This window comes from Lipotes vexillifer, unplaced genomic scaffold, assembly GCF_000442215.2.
Source record: "Lipotes vexillifer unplaced genomic scaffold, Lipotes_vexillifer_v1.1 scaffold963, whole genome shotgun sequence".
NCBI lineage: Eukaryota > Metazoa > Chordata > Mammalia > Artiodactyla > Lipotidae > Lipotes > Lipotes vexillifer.
In genome coordinates, this window is record NW_006780023.1 from 829,633 (window position 1) to 848,204 (window position 18,572).

Genomic DNA, 18,572 nt, shown 5'->3' on the forward strand with positions numbered 1-18,572 from the left:
AAAAAAAAAAAAAAAAAAAGAAGGTACGAGTAAATACACTACAGTTGTTCTTCTAGGGACACTAGACACACAATTCTGAGTAGAACTCTTGTTGTGAAAGACACAGCCTCCGACAGGGGAGAAATATCCCTTGGAGTAAAGCTCTACCCTGGTTCTCTGTCCACGCCTCACTGGGGAAAAGCACTGCAGAGCTCTCCCATATCCCATGGCAAAGTATCTGCACAAATACAGAGGAAATTATGCAAGTAAATACGGTATGTAATTGTTATCATTGACATTTCTTTAAGCCATATTTATAAATATTTTAAAGTAAACAGTATGAGCGAGTGACTTTCATTAGCTATGCTCTTTCATACTGAAATACTTTGAATAAGCAGGTTATCATGGAAGCACATAACATAAACAGCTAATACGATTCCAGTGGGTACAACACAAGTGTCAGTACTTGATACATAAATCTATCCCATCATTTTCAATCACAAGCTGCTGTGCAGAGCACTAAACATGCATCTTAGTTTTTATTTGTACACGATGGTTCAGACTTTCACTTAAATATAACTTTCCAACTATATAAATGTTTTGAAGCAATTATGTTTCCCATTTGGATTTTTTGGTGCATCCTTTTCTTTTCTTCTATTACATTTCTCTCTTTTTTTCTTTCTTACATGGGATACAATAAATACCCTGAAAAAGAGGAATGGACGTACTGCCCGGCATACAGTCCCGCAGCCTGTTCAGAGGGCATCTGGAGGAACACGCGGTCTCCGGGCCGGAGCAGCAGCACCGCGCTCCCGGACGCCTGGTCCAGGAAGCCCTTCTTGTACTCGTCATACGTGTACATCATGGGCTCGTTGTTCTTGAACAGAGCAACCCACACGTTGCCCCCCTTGCAGTGAACGTGGTATGCAAAGTAGTAGACCCCAGGGACCTCACAGGTGAAGATGCCCGTCTGCGGGTTGTAGTTCTGTCTGCCGTTATAGAGCAGTTTGTCAAACTTCACTGGGGCCCCCACGGGTGGGAAAGGTGCAGTCAGCTCAGCGGTAAATGCAGGCATCTCGTAGGCTGGCCCTCCGTTCTTGCCTTTCTTAGCCCCATAGGCGTGGGGGGTTTTCACTCCGTCAATTCCCAGCCCCATATCTGGTAGATACTCTCCATGGGGTGGTGGTGTCGGGGGCATCACAGCTGGGAGTCCCGGGGGCCCTGGAGGGCCTGGGGGCCCTGGAAGGCCAGGCTGGCCTTGGGGGCCAAGGGCACCAGGCTTCCCTGGGGCGCCATGAAGTCCTGCTACTCCGGGCTTCCCTACTCCAGGGAACCCAGGTGGCCCTGGGAGACCCGGTTCCCCTTTGGGGCCAGGAATTCCAGGCGGTCCAATGGGGCCACTCGGGCCTGCAATCCCTGGGATACCTGGGGGGCCCTGTAAGCCCTGTTCCCCTGGGATTCCTGGCTCTCCCTTCTGTCCAAGCAGCCCTGGGGCACCAGGGAGCCCTGGCAAACCTTTATGCCCAGCTTCCCCCTTGGGCCCTATGGGACCTGGCAAACCCCTCATGCCGGGGGGCCCAGCTTCACCAAGGAAACCTGGCTTTCCTGGGAAGCCTTGAAGCCCTGGCTCACCCTTGGGACCTAGTGGCCCCTGTGGTCCAACAGCCCCACCTTCTCCTTTGGGCCCGGGGAAACCGATAGCCCCTGGAGGACCCATGGGACCTGGGATTCCAGGCAGGCCTGGCTCTCCTGGTGGGCCCCCCAATCCAGGGGCACCTGTTGGTCCTCTCTCGCCTCTTGGTCCCAGAGCCCCAGGAAGACCCCCTATGCCCCTGTCGCCTTTGGGGCCTGGGAAGCCGGGTTTCCCGATCCCTGGAGGGCCTGGGGGTCCTGGCAGTCCTGGCAGTCCTTGTTCCCCTTTGCCACCTGGAAATCCTGGCTGCCCAGGGATCCCATCCTGGCCTGGTTTTCCAATTCCAGGCATCCCAGGAGGTCCTTGAAACCCTGGGACCCCTATAGGGCCTTGTGGCCCAGGTTCGCCTGGAGGGCCTGGCTTTCCCAGGGGGCCCTGGGGCCCAGGGAAGCCTGTCACTCCTGGTTTGCCCACTCCTGGAAGTCCCACAGGGCCGGGAGGGCCATGCATCCCTGGAGGACCCTTCAGGCCTGGCAGACCTGGCATCCCGAAGCCCTTCTCTCCTTTAGGACCCTGAAGGCCTGGAGGTCCTGGTGGTCCTTTGGGTCCTCGCTCACCTTTGGCACCTGGTTGCCCTGGTAACCCTGGCCCACCTGGCTTCCCAATGCCAGGAAGTCCGTGAGGCCCTGGAGGTCCTTGCGGTCCTGGGATCCCCATGGGTCCCATCTCCCCTTTGGGTCCAATTTCACCTTTGGCCCCAGGCATTCCCATGGCTCCTGGCTTTCCTGGCATTCCAGGCATACCTGGCTTTCCAATTCCTGGATATCCCTGTGGCCCTGGTTTTCCTTTGATTCCAGGTATCCCTTGACCTGGTAAGCCAGGGGGCCCAGGTGGTCCTCTTGGGCCAGGCTCTCCACGGGGACCTTGCTCCCCCCGTAAACTGGCTAATGGTATTTCTGCTGGGAGAGCGGGGAGAGAGAGAGAGGAGGAGGGAGGGAGGGAGGGAGAGAGAGAGAGAGGGAGAGAGGGAGAGAGAGAGAGAGAGAGAGAGAGAGAGAGAGAGAGAGAGGGAGATTAATATTGATCATCCTTCACTTCAATCATTATTTACTTCTGACACATTTGCCTATTACTTATCAAGAGGAAAGACTAGGAATAATGTGCTTGTGTTCCAGGACTGTATTATCAGTACTTAATGGACAATCAGGCTGATAATTTCTTTGTCATACTTGAGATACTGTTTTGGGAACTGATATCTGTGGCTGCTTTTATCAGCATTAGTTAATTAAGTAAAACAGCTAAAAAGTAATGAAGAAACATTCTTCCTAGTACAAACTTGGAGATATTATGGTGTATTCACTATAAAGAGTTCAAAGAAGGACAAAGAAAAATCAAAGTTGCCTATAAGCCCACTACTCAGAGATAATCGCTTGACATTTATCTGTATTTCCATCTCATGTGTTCTATATATGTACATATGTATGTATATATATGTGTGTGTGTGTGTATATATATATATATATTTGTGTGTGTGTGTATTTCAAACAATGTTGGAGTCATTTTTATTTTTTCCCTATTTAATGTTATACTCTATTTTTCTATGTCCTTGAATTTTAAATATAATATATGGAAAAATAATATCTCCTCTTGTGCTGAAATACACTATGATGTAGAGGATGACGGTCATTATCATGTAGACTCAGGGAAGAATAGAAGCATTTTATTTTTATTTTGTATGTGGTTTAATAACATCTTAAAATCTGTCCTCTAGAGTCAAATCGATGTGTTTAATTTCTTTAATATGCTGTAGGATTTCCTAAGCCTCAAATATTAATTCTTCAATTTAATAAGTTACTTCTCACTTGCAAATTTGGTTTTTAAATAGGAGTAGTGAATAAAGTATTTTAGGATGATAAACAGTGCGGGGAAAGGAGTTAAACTGGGATTAGCAGGAAGCTCAGCTTCTCTTTCTGGCCTTGAAATGAGATCTTGACTGGGTCACTTAAGCCATTAGCATCCCTGCTTGCCTGTCTGTACAGCAAGAATAATACACCCACACTACAAGATTAGAAAATAGATGTGAAAGGCGTTATGCTTTCTCGAATTGTTATCGAAATACAAAACACATGTAATTATATTGATTATGCTATGCCTTGCAGAGAAACACAACTCTGGATCTCTCATGCTACTGAGAGTAAGGAATAACATAAAAAAATGAAATTCATGGTCCCAAAGTCTTATATTAACCATTAGTTGCATCTTAATCCTGACCATTGTATTTTTCACTGAGCTACTGTCAGGGAACAAAATAGAACCACAGAACTCATGTATTTTCCAAATTCCTCAGTTGCAATCTGGTACCCATCTGAATAAGTACAGGAAGTTTCAAAATCCAGGCAGGCCATTCAAGAAAGGAAGGAAAACAAATGACTGAGATAATCCCCTAAGTGGAATATCAGCTCCTAAAGGGAAGAAAACTGGAAATACTTATTTTATGCTAATAGGATTACTACTGTACAATTAGGGTGTGCTCTTGCTAAGCAGGAACTGTGTAGCTCCTTTGTCAAGAGAGCATCTGGGGCAGGGTCACATCACATTCATCAGGAATCCCTAATGTCTAGCACGTGCCTGGAGTATATTCTGTTCTTCCTTAGGTTTTGTTGAATGACCAACTGTAGCAACTCAAAATTTTTATGGTACTTTAGCATTTATTTAGTACTTACCTTATGTCATAGACTCTCTCAATAATCCTACTTTACAAACGAAGAAAAGTAGTTTCAAAGAGGTTAAATGACTAGGTTTCTCTCCTTTCTGGCCTCTAGGCACTCAGGCCTATTAGTACCAAATCCGGTAGTTCCCCAGAAGCAGAGCTTCCTGCCTTTGCAGGGACCACTGGGAATGGCCTCCACCACCTCAAAGGGAATTGCTACTCTGATTGCAATTCCTTTCCTGCAAGTGCTAGGTTTCCTACGTTTTTTATAAACCAACTGAGTTTATAAGAAAATGTCTCTCAGGAATTCCCTGGTGGCCCAGTGGTTAAAACTCTGTGCTCTCACTGCCAAGGGTCCGGGTTCAGTCCCTGGTTGGGGAACTAAGATTCCACAAGCCACGTGGTGTGGCCAAAAAAAAAAAGAAGACTTAAAAAATTTAAAAAAAAAAGAAAACGTCTGTCACAGTGATAGGCATTTTGCTGGTGTTGAATAACTTATGAATATGCCTAGAAAATAATGGAGAGATTTTTCAGGTATCATCATCTCTAGGTAGGTATATAGTCTGTACTCTTTGGGCTCCTTCTGTAGATTTATTGATTGACATGTGTAACAACTTAATTAGAGCACTCTTAAAAACATTTATCTGGCACCTAGTTTACAAAGTGCTTTCATATGATTTTTTTTAACACAGCAGTTTCTTATAATATTGCTCTCCTAGTTCTGAAGACTGACATCACTTCTTTTTTCTTTTTTTCCACTGCTATATCCCTTAGCATTTTGGCTTAGAGCCTGACACAAGAGATGCTCATTAGTTGCTGTATGTTTGAATAAAGAAATAATGAGTAAGGGACTAAACTTATTTGTTATGAAGTATGTTTTTTGTCATTTGATGCTGTTGAAATAAGAAAGCACAACATACAATAATTTTGTCTTTCTTCAAGACCTGAACTTTTCAAGGATAGAGTTTAGAACACAGGCAGTTAATGAATGTCAGTCACACATGCTAAAAGAAAAATGTCTAAAATTTAGCTCTCCCCACCCGCAGCGTATTGTGTAGGGTTTTGGAAAGCTGCTGTCTTACAGCAGAACCGAAGTATGTTACCTTTGCCTTTCTTGGGTGCTGCTTCCTTGCCCATTCTTGGTGCCGGCTGAATTTCCTTCATATATTGGGGTAGATGTGGATACTCTTTGCCATACTGCATGTGGGGCAGCTCCTTGCCCACGTTAAGGCCATCTTTACCCAAAGGCATGTGAGGTACTTGCTGGCCCAGGGGCTGGTATTGCGGAATTTGCGGTGGAATCTGAGGAGGAATTTGAGGTGGCAGCGGCTTGATGCCATAGTAGGCACCAGCTTGGATGAGTCGGACGGAACCCAGGGAAATGGTAAGCAGTACTCCCAGCAGCTGCAGAAGGGCAGGTGGACCAGCCATCACCTGTGGAGGAAGGTACGCACCAACATGGTGAAAACCAGCAGACCAGGTGACCGGAGTTTACTTAGAGAAAGAAGGGAGAAAAAAAGAAAAGGAATCATGGTCTTTATTAGCAGAACTTCATGAGTGGAAGACAAATGGAAGGGAAGATGTCACCTTTCAATAGAAAACAAACAGACAAAACCCAGGAAAGAGTAGGATCTATCAAATGAAGGCAGCTGGTGGGATTGTAAGATATGGGGAGACTGCTGGTTGTCTGTGAACATGAACTCTGCCCTCTTCCATAGTATTGGCACCCCTGACTTTCAGCTGGAACAGAGCAAGCCTAGAATGAAGGCATTTCATTTAGAAGTGACCACGTGACAAAGTTCTGGTCTGTTGCGTGTAGTTGTAATGGGTTCAACTTCCAAGAATGCTCCTTAAGGGGAGTGAGCATGTTCTTCCTCTTGCTTCTTCCCACTGGCTGGAATGTGGATATATATTACCCGGAAACAGGCCAGACACCATGAACCATGGAGTGAAAGCTGTGCGTTGAGGATGGTAGAGCAACAAGCTAGAAGAAATCTGAGCCTTGGTTGAACTTGGAGGCGCCATATATTGATATTCATCCTTAAGTTTGGAATTTGTTTACGCAAGAGAGAAATAAAGATTTACCTTCTTTAAGCCATTGTTATTTTGGGTGCCATACATTTGCACTGAACTTAATCCTAACAGAATAGATTCTCCAAAATGAAGCAAACTTAGTGGCAAGTCATAACTTTGTAAGTGCTGAAATTCTATATTCTGCTGTAAATGGAAACAGTTAATAATTTATAGGCTTTATGCCAGGGGCAGTAGTTTTTCATATGTCAGATGTTCTTTGGCTGCTTTGGTGTGGTCATAAATGTATAAAGGTTAAAGAGCAAACAAGAACAATAATAAAAACCGAAGATATCTTCTGAATTGGAAAGAAGGTACTTCATGTGACAGCCCCAAAATGTCATTAAAAAAAAATCACCATCATAATTATGTACATACAGGGATACCATTTTTTTCTTCTAATTATGTACTATGAAGTCATTTGTTCAGAATTAGGTTAATTGGACCTGGAGATCATTAAAGTTTATCTTTGTACTATTATGAAGAAAGTTTACAAAGCAAATTTGTTGTGTAAATAAGATAGAGATGTTTACTCACAAGAATAAGCTGTTTTTAAGCCTTTTAATAACACCCGTTGCAAATTAGTAATTAGTAGAATAAGTATAAATGAGGTTTATCTGTTTATAAAAAGCAGCTTGAGATGGGTGTTTGGAAACGCGCAGGGTTGAAGAACCAACATCCCAGGGAACTGCAGTTTTCACAAATTCCCGCTAGAGGGCAAGTGTGGTACACATTGACGTCTGCTCAATTACTCGGAGGTCTTAAAACTACACATAAGGCTTTGCTCCTACATCTTATAGAGGGACTTAACGAAAATCTGAATCCTAAATGGAGTGTCATCATAATGCTGCAGAGAGAGAGATGGGATGTGGCGGGGTGGGAGGAGGGGGGAAATGGGGGAATGGAGAAAGAAGTGGCAAGTTTCTCACAATATTTAATGTAAATGTCTTCTGGAAAACTTTGAGTAAACTTGAGTAAATAATCCAGTAACTAACTGAGTAAATAATTTAAGTTCCATTCTCCTAAGAGTTTGTTTTCTTTGCTTCTGCCTTACTTAATTCTGGATCATAGTTTTCCACTTCTTAGAAAATGTGGGTTGACTTTGCAACATCGTATTCAAGAGTAATGCCAAGAGTATGAACAGGCTACAGAAGAATTGGTTAATAAAAAGCACCTAAGAAAATATTTAGTAAAAATCTCCACCATGAAATTCACTGCATTACAATTTTTCTAAATATACTAACTAATCATTTTTTCCCCTTTGGGGTGAAAATGAAGAAACATCTGTCAGCAAAATGATTTATAAAACTTTCTCTATTTCATAAATCCAAGTAGTCTTCGAGAACTATTTGTTTCAAGTGTACTCTAAATGGGAGAAGATAGAAAGCTGTTATTTTATGTCCTTATATGAATGATTAATTGTTATAAAACATTTGGAAAGAGCCACAAAATTAATACTGATTTATACTCAATAGTCAAATTTATTTTAAATGGAAAAAGGACATCTGTTTTAAGTACTCAACAGTAGTTTATTGAGTACTTACGAGACACAATGAGAGACCCACCCAGGGATTACAAAGATGACTATAATATGGTCAATAGGCCCTGCCCTCAAGGAGCTCACACTTTAGTAGGAGTGACAGATGTGTAAACTATTAATGAGTAGCAAAGGATATGGGGGGAGTAAATTAAAGTAAATTAAGAACTTCTGTTCTTTAGTATCTAAAATCCTTTCCATTTGAAGTAACATTTCCCATTTTCCTTCATATTTTCCCAGAGATATTCTCTGAATATGTACACCCATTTAAGACAAATTACAGCCTGTTCTATGCACCACTGTTCCTTACTTTTTTTACTCATAAGACCAGAACTTCATCTTAATTTTGTGTATCTGAACAGATCCCTTCAACTTCTTTTGTTAAAAATAAGACTCAGTTCGCCACGCCCCGTCTGACTCTAACATTCAATGTCTAAGGCAGTCACAAGAGAGCTGACAGTGGTAATATCTGGTGATGTGTAGCCTGGGATTTAATTCTATCTTTGAAGGTTAATGAGTTTCACTATTAAACCCTGAACTTGGAGTGATAATAGATAGCATGCTTGGTCCTTCACCCTTCCTTCAATTCAGTGGCTGTGTTGGATTTACTTAATAATCTTCAAACCAGGACAGTCTAATGAAACACTGGAAAATTGGAAGGGGGTGAAATGCTTGGAGGAAGACCAGTTGAATACCAAAGGCCCACTGGGATTCTGCTCTACTACAATTATTTCCTCTCATAGACTTGGCCTTTCTCTCCTGAAAACTACCTCTTTCAGTCTGCCATCTGCCGTTTCTCTGGATCTTTATTTAAATAAACTTCATTCAGTTTTAGCTTGAATATTTATGTAGGGACCCTGGTTAGAATTTACTACTTGACTTATCCTTACTCATTTCCCTCTTGTCACTGAGGATATTTTTGGTGATCAAAGTGGTGTGGAGATTCTCCCCAAATTACTCAAAAGAACATCAGATTTGTGTAACACTGTACAAACACCTGGTGGGAAGAAGGAACCTCAGAATTCCTGCTGGGGAGAAATGGTGGTAGTGGGTTTTCTTGCCTCTTTTTTCTTTTTCTAAGGATGTAGAACACAATAATGCTGTGAGTTCTATTTGATGTGTTCTTGGGTTTCTCTTTGATAACCGGTATGTGGTGTGTGTGTGCTGGAGTACATGTGAACATAAACATGCATACTGTGTGTGAACACTGGATCTTTGCCAGCCAGGCTAGCTTAGTGATGGGTGTCATGTCATACAGGAAGCGCATTGTAGAAGAAACCAAAAGACAGGAGTTGAGTTGTAGCTCTGCCATTCTCTGTGTTTATGACTTTCTGCAAGTCCCTTATCTTCACTGAGCTTCAGTTTCCTTGCTTATAAAACAGAAATTATAATCTCTGAGTCTCCCACAGTGCTGTTCAAGGGCACAAATGATACTATGAATTCTTTGTAAGCCAAAAAGCACTCCTCACGTTTGTTATTATTAATGGAGTGTGACCAGAAAGACAAATCAAAACCAACTGAAATGTCAAAGACTTTCAAAAAAGGATACTAGCCAAAGTAAACGTGAGGTTAACTGCAATAATGATAAACCTAACATGAATAAAACAATAATGGCCATTAAAATGTACTTGTTAAAAATGGCAAAAAAAGAACAGCTGAACCAAGGCAGTTATTCATTCTGGGGTCAGAGTCGCCAGTCCTAGTCATTTTTTGAACAGCCCTAAATGGTTCCCTATATTTGGGCAGGGCTGCAGAGAGTTTCAGTTTCCTCATGTGATCTGTAATGTATATAACAGAGTAATGTGATATATTATTATTTTAGATGCTCCTCAGCATTTTATTTGTATGTTGATCCTCATGAGATTTTGGCTTACTGTCTGAAAGAATGTTTAAACCTTCAATCCTTGCCCTAAATCCAACATTCCCTTTCACATGGGACAGCTTTCCTTTCCCTTTCCCTTTCCCAGCATGTCTGTATTTGTGTATGTGTGTGCATATGTGTCCATGTTGTGTGTGGTGTGGACAAGCCTCTCTCATCTGCTGCCGGGTGGCCCTCCTCTGTGCCCCCTACTTGCCCCCTCACACACAGTTTGTAGTTTCTCAAGGCTTCAGATTCACCACATCTAAAACAAGGGAAAGTCACGCAGTATCCTACTCCTCCAATATTCACCAGAATTGTTTTCTTGGCTTTTCCATGCCTCTCAAAGAAAATTCTCTCCTGATTGATTGCTTTTCTCAGGGAAATTCATTCACTAGATACAGATATTTATAGTATACCTACTAACTGTTACAAACCATTCTGGGGATTAGAGAAAGAGAGGTGAATTAGAGAGGTAAGTCCCTGATCTCATTGAACTCACATTCTAGTGTGGGAAGACATGTAATTAACAAGTTAAAAATAAATTTTGTAATCACAGATTTAAGTGCTGTGAAGAAAATAAAGCAGGGGAAAGGGCTTGAAAATGGCTTGGGGTGGCAGATGCTGTTTTGGAAGGATGGTGGGGGAAGACCTCTCTGAGGAAGTAAATTTTGGATAGAGGTGCGAAGGTTGAAAGGTTTATTTATCTCTCTTGAGACACAATACTGGAAAAAAGAAAGAGTCTTATTAATGATAATGGTAGCTGTATGTGCCATTCATTAATGTAAACCCCTGTTCCTCATCTATGTCAGTCCTCATTTTGACCTCTTTTTTCATGGTATTCTTTTTTTTCTGGAGGATTCTTATTCCTTTTAAACCCCTCTCCATATTTCAACCCTACTGTATTGGTTTGCTGGGGCTGCAATTAAAAAGTACCCCAGACTGAGTGGCTCAAACAACAGAAATTTATTTCCTCACACTTCTGGAGGCTAGAAGTCCAAGATAAAGGTATTGGTAGGCTGTGTTTCTTCTGAGGCCTCTCTCCTTGGCTTGTAGATGGCCATCTACTCCCTGCGTCTTCACATGGTCTTTCCTCTGCATGTCTGTGTCCCAATCTCCTCTTCTTATAAGGACACCAGTCATATTAGATTAGGGCCTACCCTTAATTTCCTCCTTAAAGACGCTATCTCCAAATGCAGTCACATTCTGAAGTACGGGGAATTGGGACTCCAACATATGATTTGGGGGGACACAACTCAGCCCATAACACCTACCATTCCTCCAGACCAACTCAATTCCTACCTCTTCTGTAAAGTCTTCCCTACCTACCTCCTCAAACATCATTATTCTGCTAGTACTACAGAAAGTTTAACACAAAGTTAAATATAATTCTAATCAACCTTATGTTTTTTTCCTATTGTTTTTTGTCCATTAGACCTCACCATAATCGTAGGTTTCCTGAGAACCAGGAAAATGTGTGATATTCTTTTGACTTCCTCAACATTTATTGATGAACCCTTACAGTCAAAACTTGCAGTGTTGATAGGGGCTTTAGAAAATATCAAATTCAGCCTCATTCCCCATTTGGAATCCTTCCTACAACAGTTGTTGACAGAAGGCCTTCATATTTCCTACCTGAATATTAATGATGGAAACATTCATAAGACAACTTACGACCTTCTTGTGCAACTTCTGTTGCTGTTTTTATTATCTGAGCAGCTTATAGGGGAGACCCACTTTTTTGATTCATAAATGGCAGTACACATGTAGGTTACTTTTAATGGGAGGTGGGGAAGGGGGTATTAAGAAATATATCCCCCAACTTGGCTAAGGCAAAAGATAGATGGTCACATGATCTTTTATTGCCATGTAAATAAGCCCACCTTAGGGTAATCGAACTAGGGATATGTAACTTTGTTGCATAATTTATTAGTATTACAGGACATTAACAACTCTATAAACTATGTTGATTAACCCCACTCAGGTTATGGTTTTATTGCCCTTTAGAATGTTAACCAGTTTTGTATCAAACTTAGCATTATGTCAGCATACTTTTTTATCTGCTTATTACAATGAAAAACCCAGATTTTTAACATTATATTTCAAGTTGACTTTGTCATCATTTAAAACTTTGACATGTTCACTTACAAGTGAGAATTGTGTTTTTAACATTTTGAGGATTATGATGGGGACACAAACTAAATAAAATCATAAATGTACGGTGTGTTGGATGATATGGAGAAAAACAAAGGAGAAGGTGGGTAAGGATGTTGAGGTGATGCTCTTTGAAACCCACTTTACTGTAGAAACTGAGCCTTCTGCGTTTGGATGGGCTGGCACCTGGGTTTTAAAGGAAGATAGAAACAACTCTAAATAATAGAGGGTATGGAAAGTTGGCCTTCTGGGGGATTCCGGAGGAGATTAAGTGTGATTGCTGCGTGGCAAAGAGTCGGAGAAAAGATTCCCAATGGAGGAGCAGTCAAGAAAGGAAAAAGTCTTTTCAATTGAACTTTTTGTGTTTAATAAATAGGATACATATTATAAATTCCCTCCTTCACTTCCTCAGAGATGAAGAAACTCTAACTCTTCTGATGATACCTTCAGAAAACCTAATTCTTTGGGAGGAATGGATTTTTTGGGAGTAGGTAGAAGAATGGTTTAGTGCTGTTTTATATTAGCATTGGGCAAAATCAGTGACTGTATTTAGAAAACCAGAACCGGAGGATGGCTAGGGAAGGAAAGGCAATAAACATCAAAGTTATAATAATATTAGCTACGTTTTTGAGCACTTTATGCCAGCACCATGAACATACTTTAAATACATATGATTAATCCTTTGTCCACTTACTAGGTCTTTTATTTTTATTTTTTTTAACACTAAACTCTCTCAAATGATATCTCCCCATCCTGTATTTATACAGTTGATTATTTTACTGAAATTCAAGACTGTTACATTCCAAGTTAGAAATTTTAAATTCTTATTTGAAAAGACAAACATCATACAATATCACTAATTTGTAGAATCTAAAAACTGATACAAATAAGCTTATTTACAAAACAGAAATAGACTCACAGACATAGAAATCAAACTTATGGCTACCAAAGGGGAAAGGGGGGGAGGGGATAAATTAGGAGTTTAGGATTAAAATATACATACTACTATACATAAAATAGATAACCAACAAGGACCTACTGTATAGCACAGGGAACTATGCTAAATATCTTGTAATAACCTATAATGGAAAAGAATCTGGAAAATAATATATATATAAATATATGTTACATGTGTAAATTTTATATATGTATATAAACTGAATCACTTTGCTGTATCCCTGAAACTAACACAACATTGTAAATCAACTATATTTCAATAAAAATTTTTAAAAAGTAATTCTCATTTGATTATTGTTAGGAGATATCATCAATACATTAGATAACAAGGTACAGATCTAATTATACATCCACTTTTCTCCATCTTGTCCTCCAAATTCCAAGGCTGCCTTTTTCGTTGAAATAAAGAATTTCCCTGTATATAGAAGAAGATCCTGGACTGGATCCCTTACTTTTTGCTTTGTGGACTAGGGACACAAGCTTGGAAGGTATTAAGGAAGTCAAGGTGAATATGCTGAGATGGATCCCAAAGAAATTAAACCATCAGATATTAGTCAATCAATCCAGTGAAGGCAGTGGGCAAAAATATCCAATAAGCATTCATTAGTTTTAGTCAGTCTACCCAATTACACCTATTAGGACTGATACATGTATAAAACTGAACTTGAATATGTGCTTCACTGATGAATCCTGAATTTTGCTATAGTTAAGAGGAGCAAACAGCCCCACCACCTAGCTATGGGCAGAGCATGACCTCTTGGGACCTACAGAACTTGAGGTGTCAATTAGGTTGTGTCTTTGGCTCTATGGGCCACCCACATAACCCCTCTGAAATGGATGGCCAACTGCCACATTCCAAAAGTTCTCCAGAAGAGGAGATTTCACAACATTCCCTGGTAACCAACTGCAGGATTCACAGACCTACATTTCCTAATATCTAATCTGAATCTTTCTTGCTGAAATTTAAGCTCATTTCCTCTTTTCTATTCTCAAAGGAGGTGGGAAACATCTGGAGAATATTTTTCTTAAAATAATAGTTCACATACTTGAAGTCTGCAATTAACTCCTTTTGTTTCTCTAAGTGGAATCATGTCAGCTGCCAAAGAGTTTATAAAACACTTGAGAGAACCCCTAAAAGGGAAGTTCTAAAGTGGAACCCCTTTTTCGTTTTTAGCTTTTCTTCCCATAATATGAAGGCATCATTGTTTGCAGAGCACAGAGCACCTAAATGCTGGTTTTGACCTAAGCAAGTCACCTACTCTGAGTGGGCATCAGTTTCCTCATCTGCAGAACAGGGACATTGGCTAAATGACCTCAAGTTCCCCTCTAGTTCTAAAACTCTATGGTAGCTGTGAACATGAACAACAAATCCATACTTCATGGACAAATGATTTCATGAATGTACATGCTTAAGCCTTTTGGACGTCATCTCACACTTCCGGTTACTTTTCAGCATTTCACTCTCCCCACCTTCTACAGGTGGAGATGGAGGGAGAAGGGTCTGAACAGCCCCCCTGCAAGTATCCCTCTGATGAAAAAAGGTGTATCTGACAAGAAACCAAAGAAAGAACCTAAATAAGAAATAAAATTTACAAACAAAAATGTGATTTATAACCTCTTTTATACCATATACGAAGATTGACTAAAAATTGAAGCTTATTGAGAAATCTTTAAAAAGTGGCTACAAATGATAAAACCTCCCTACAATGTATAGGCTCAAAATGTCCCCCAGAGTCATTCAGCAAGTATCGATGCATGCCTCCTGTCATAGGAATGACGAATACAAAGTATGCACCTTGGGAAGGCGAAGTAGGAAGTGAATAGGATGATGTAGTCGTTTTTAGGAGCTATAATGTTCTTTTTTTATATATATATAATGTTCATTTTTTAAGAAAAGTGGAAGATCCAAAATTTAGAGGCAGCTCTATAGTAAAGCAGGCAAAGATGAGGGCTTCTCAAGAATAAGGCCCTCCCCATTCCATGGGCCCAGCAATGTGCAGCAAGGCAAATTCCTTCCTGGTGTGACCGAGAAGGGCTGGAGAGAACTCACCATTCACATGAGCATCTTTCTGCCTTCTTGGCACTACTACAGCTTGTGTAAATGACACAATGTAAAATAGCAGTGTTTTCAGGCCTTTGCAAGGGAGAGATGTGTGAGGAAGTCTCATCTAATGTAAATCACTGAACTGGACATTGTAAAAATATTTGTTTAGAGCAACTAACTATAATGTATTTTGTAAAATATAAATATCATGGACATGGAAGTATAGACTTCCAGTTATAAGACAAATAAGTGCTCGGGATGTAATGCACAACATGATAAATGCAATTAACACTGCTGTGTGGTATCTATGAGAAGTCGTTAAGAGAGTAAATCCTAAGAGTTCTCATCACAAGGAAAACAATCTTTTCTCTTTCCTTTGTTTTGTATCTATAGGAGAAGATGAATGTTCACTCAGCTTCTTGTGGTCATCATTTCATGATGCATGTAAGTCACATCATTACGCTGTACACCTTAAATTTATACAGTGCCACATGTCAGTTATATCTCGATAAAAGTGGAAGGAAAAAAATATATAAATTTCATGGAACATTTGTTCACTGCAAACACTATTTAATCCTGAACTCTGTGCAGACCAATGGGATTACAAGTGAATTTCAACCAAACAAAATTCAGCAATTTCCTTGTCATATGCATAGTTGAAATTTGGTAGTTGTGGTAGAAGTTATTCTTAGTAAATAACATGAATGAATTGAATAAAGTAAAATGATAAAATCACACTCATTCCCAAAATATCTAAGGTTGCAGAGACTAGAAAGTTTAAACCAAGTTAGGTAAAAAGACAAAAGCACATAACTTGTTTCCTGAATGACCTTTATCCAGGTCCTGAACTTGAAGAACTTGGGGTCCTAGGGTAGCCTCTAGATGTGGGAGGGAGTCATAAGGAGGAGGAGATGGCCTGCCTTTGGACTCCAACTTTTCCTGAGGAAGGCTGTCATATTAGAAGCTCTTGCCTTTTCTACTTCTCTGCAATTCTCTGTGTCTTCTAGATGCTTCACTATTGCTCAGCATCTTACCCAAGAAAAGTTGAGAGATTAGGTGACACTCAAATGAGTTAGTTCTGGTCAAAGTTTTGAAAATTGAGAAAGTTGAAATATAAAGTACAGCAGGCCCAGTTCCCAGCCAGCCTGGGCAATTCCTGGAAGCAGGATGGAGAGCCCTTTGCCACCAGCGATGTTTCTCCCAATATTTTCCTACGATGGTGGCAAGAAAGGACTGAAAAGCACAGGAAGGTCTCTTTTCTCTGTCCCATTCTGATTGGCACTTAGTATTTACTCTATCAGTATATCCAGAAGATTAAGCAAGCAAGCCAACTTCCTGTGCTAGCATTTTCTTCTAATTAGCTGGCTATTATGGCGGGTAGACTCTTCCTTTTGGTATTTTTATAGGAAACTGAAACAAACCAAAATTCCCTAAACCAAGCAAGAAATCCTAGCCTTTTCCATCTTCCATAATACTAAGATATTTATTAATGAAATTACTGTATGGATGCATATGTGTCTGTGGATTGAAAGGCGAGAGGTAGAGGACACGAGGCTGCCAACTGACTTCTTTTTCACTTTTGAACTGGTGATTTGGGGGATTCAGGTGTTGAAGTTTTATTTAGCTAAGATTACTTTGAGCCACATAACCTTGAATGACTTGATGTAAAAGTCAAGCTCTAGAGTTTCTATCACACATGGGCAAAATATTAAATCAACAACACTTGGAAATAAAAATAATAAATTTCCTCCATAATTGCTCTCCACCCCTGTGCCCACACACACTCATGGCTAATCTCCAGTCAGAAGAGCAATCCTACTAAAGTTACAATATGTACCCCTAAAAATTTCTGAATTATATAAGAACTAAAAAAAAAATCTCAACAATTTCTTGGTCAGTAAAAATGTGAATTTGTTCTTTCTCTGTTGCACGGTTTAAGAGTAGCAGAGATCATTCCACAGGACTGTTCCCAAAAATGAATTTAAATACAAAAAAAATTGAGCTGTCAAGCTGGGGCTAAGCCTAAAATGCCAAGTTGTGATAAACTGTCAGCCACAGAGAGAGCAGTCTCTAAATCCACCACTTTTCAACCACAGCTCCATATAGATAATTAGCCCGCGTGGTAACATCCTGCCCTTTGAACACAGGCAAAGCACTGAAAGCAACCAAACCACAGCTATCTTGGTATTGGAAGTTCTGCTTCTTTCAGGGGTGGAATTTATTTTGAGGGAGAAAGAGATGGATGTGCTGTCTGGGAGGAAAATCATAAGGCTTTCACAGTTAATCCACTGAACATTTTTCAGAGAAAATGGAAGTGGAGAAAGGAAAGGACAAAGAATTATGTAATAAATGCCAGTTCTTGGAGATGCCTAAGTGAAGGAGGCGGGGAGTATGGAAGAGACTTTCCTTTTTTTCAGCAAACCTTGCTACAGGGTACAAAGAATTCACAAAAATGAGGAATTGCACTGATAACCGTGCTTTATAAATGCTATTTTTTAGGACTTAGTGGGGATAGGAAACTGAATTGGAGATGAGAGACCTGGGGTGTATGTAACCACCTCTCTGTCATGATATACTCCTGTGCTTTTCAGGGCCTCCTCTTCCTAAACTATAAGATGAGGGGAATGAATTAGAGGGGGAAAGAGCCTAAATACCTGGAGGAAGCAGGGACACCGGGGAGTGAGTGGAGTTGGCTGGCCAGAGTTTGCAGTGAACTAGGGAGCACTACCCTATCCAATGGGGCGGTAGTTGAACTACTCACTTGTTTGCCTGGTTTGGGCAGGTTTTCCAATTTTTCAAGAGAAGCCACACATTGGGACATTTTGTGAAACCTCTTCATCTTGACACTTGGGGTTCATTTCTTTAAAAATAATGTCTGGTAGAAAACAAATGCCTCCCTGCGGGCAGAATCCAACATTTAGGCTGCTGGGTGCCTCGTTATCAGATGGTTTCTAACATCTCTCTTGCGCTAAAACATTGTATAGGGGAATTCCCCTGCCTTTATTTGCTTAAATTTCTAACTCCTGACATTGTTTCTCTCTACTGTGTCATGTTGATTCGTTTAATTATTAAATTCAACAATCTTATATGGAATTTTTAGGCCCTACTATGTTAGTGGCTGGCTATATATAAAAATAAGTGAAAAACAAGGACATACTCTCAAGAAGTTTCCAGTCAACTATTAAAAGTTAGATCTTAATCTGGTGTAAGTGCTTCAATAAAGACAAAAGAGACTTTAACCTGGACGGGGTGTGTGGGTAGCAGGTTGGTGAGACACAAGGTCTTTGAGGGACAGTGTTAAAACTAAGGTTTGAAGAATAAATGGTAATTGCTCAGCAGAGTAAGGAGGGAAGTGGAGTGTGTTATCTAGAAGCAGACATTGGCAGCTACAACAGTTAAAGGGCAGCTGTAGGGGATAATGGTTAAGAGCAGCAACTCTGAGCTAACCTGCCTGCATTAAATCCTGATTCTATCATGTACTAGGTCTGTGATCTCAGACCTAGTTAAGGTTAAGTTACTTAACCTCTCTGTGCTTCCATTTCCTCAAGATAAGTTGGGGATGATGGTAACATTGTCTGTCTTGTGAGGTTATGGAGCATGTGAAGGGAATTAATGCAGGTAGAATGCCGA

General features: G+C 40.5%; 1 protein-coding gene across 2 annotated transcripts in view; it reads right to left on the minus strand.

Annotated features, from left to right (window-relative positions):
- Positions 1-527: 527 nt before the first annotated feature.
- Positions 528-18,572, minus strand: part of COL8A1 (collagen type VIII alpha 1 chain) — a 155,417-nt gene continuing 137,372 nt past the window's right edge. The window contains exons 1-2 of one of the 2 annotated variants that reach the window (XM_007453208.1): positions 5,426-5,756; positions 528-2,571 (exon numbers count right to left, since the gene is read on the minus strand). In XM_007453208.1, the coding sequence (XP_007453270.1) occupies positions 662-2,571; positions 5,426-5,753 (2,238 nt within the window). In that variant the 5' untranslated portion in view covers positions 5,754-5,756 and the 3' untranslated portion in view covers positions 528-661. Of the gene's footprint in view, positions 2,572-5,425; positions 5,757-18,572 lie in introns of those variants that run through there. The other variant, XM_007453209.1, reaches the window with a different exon arrangement.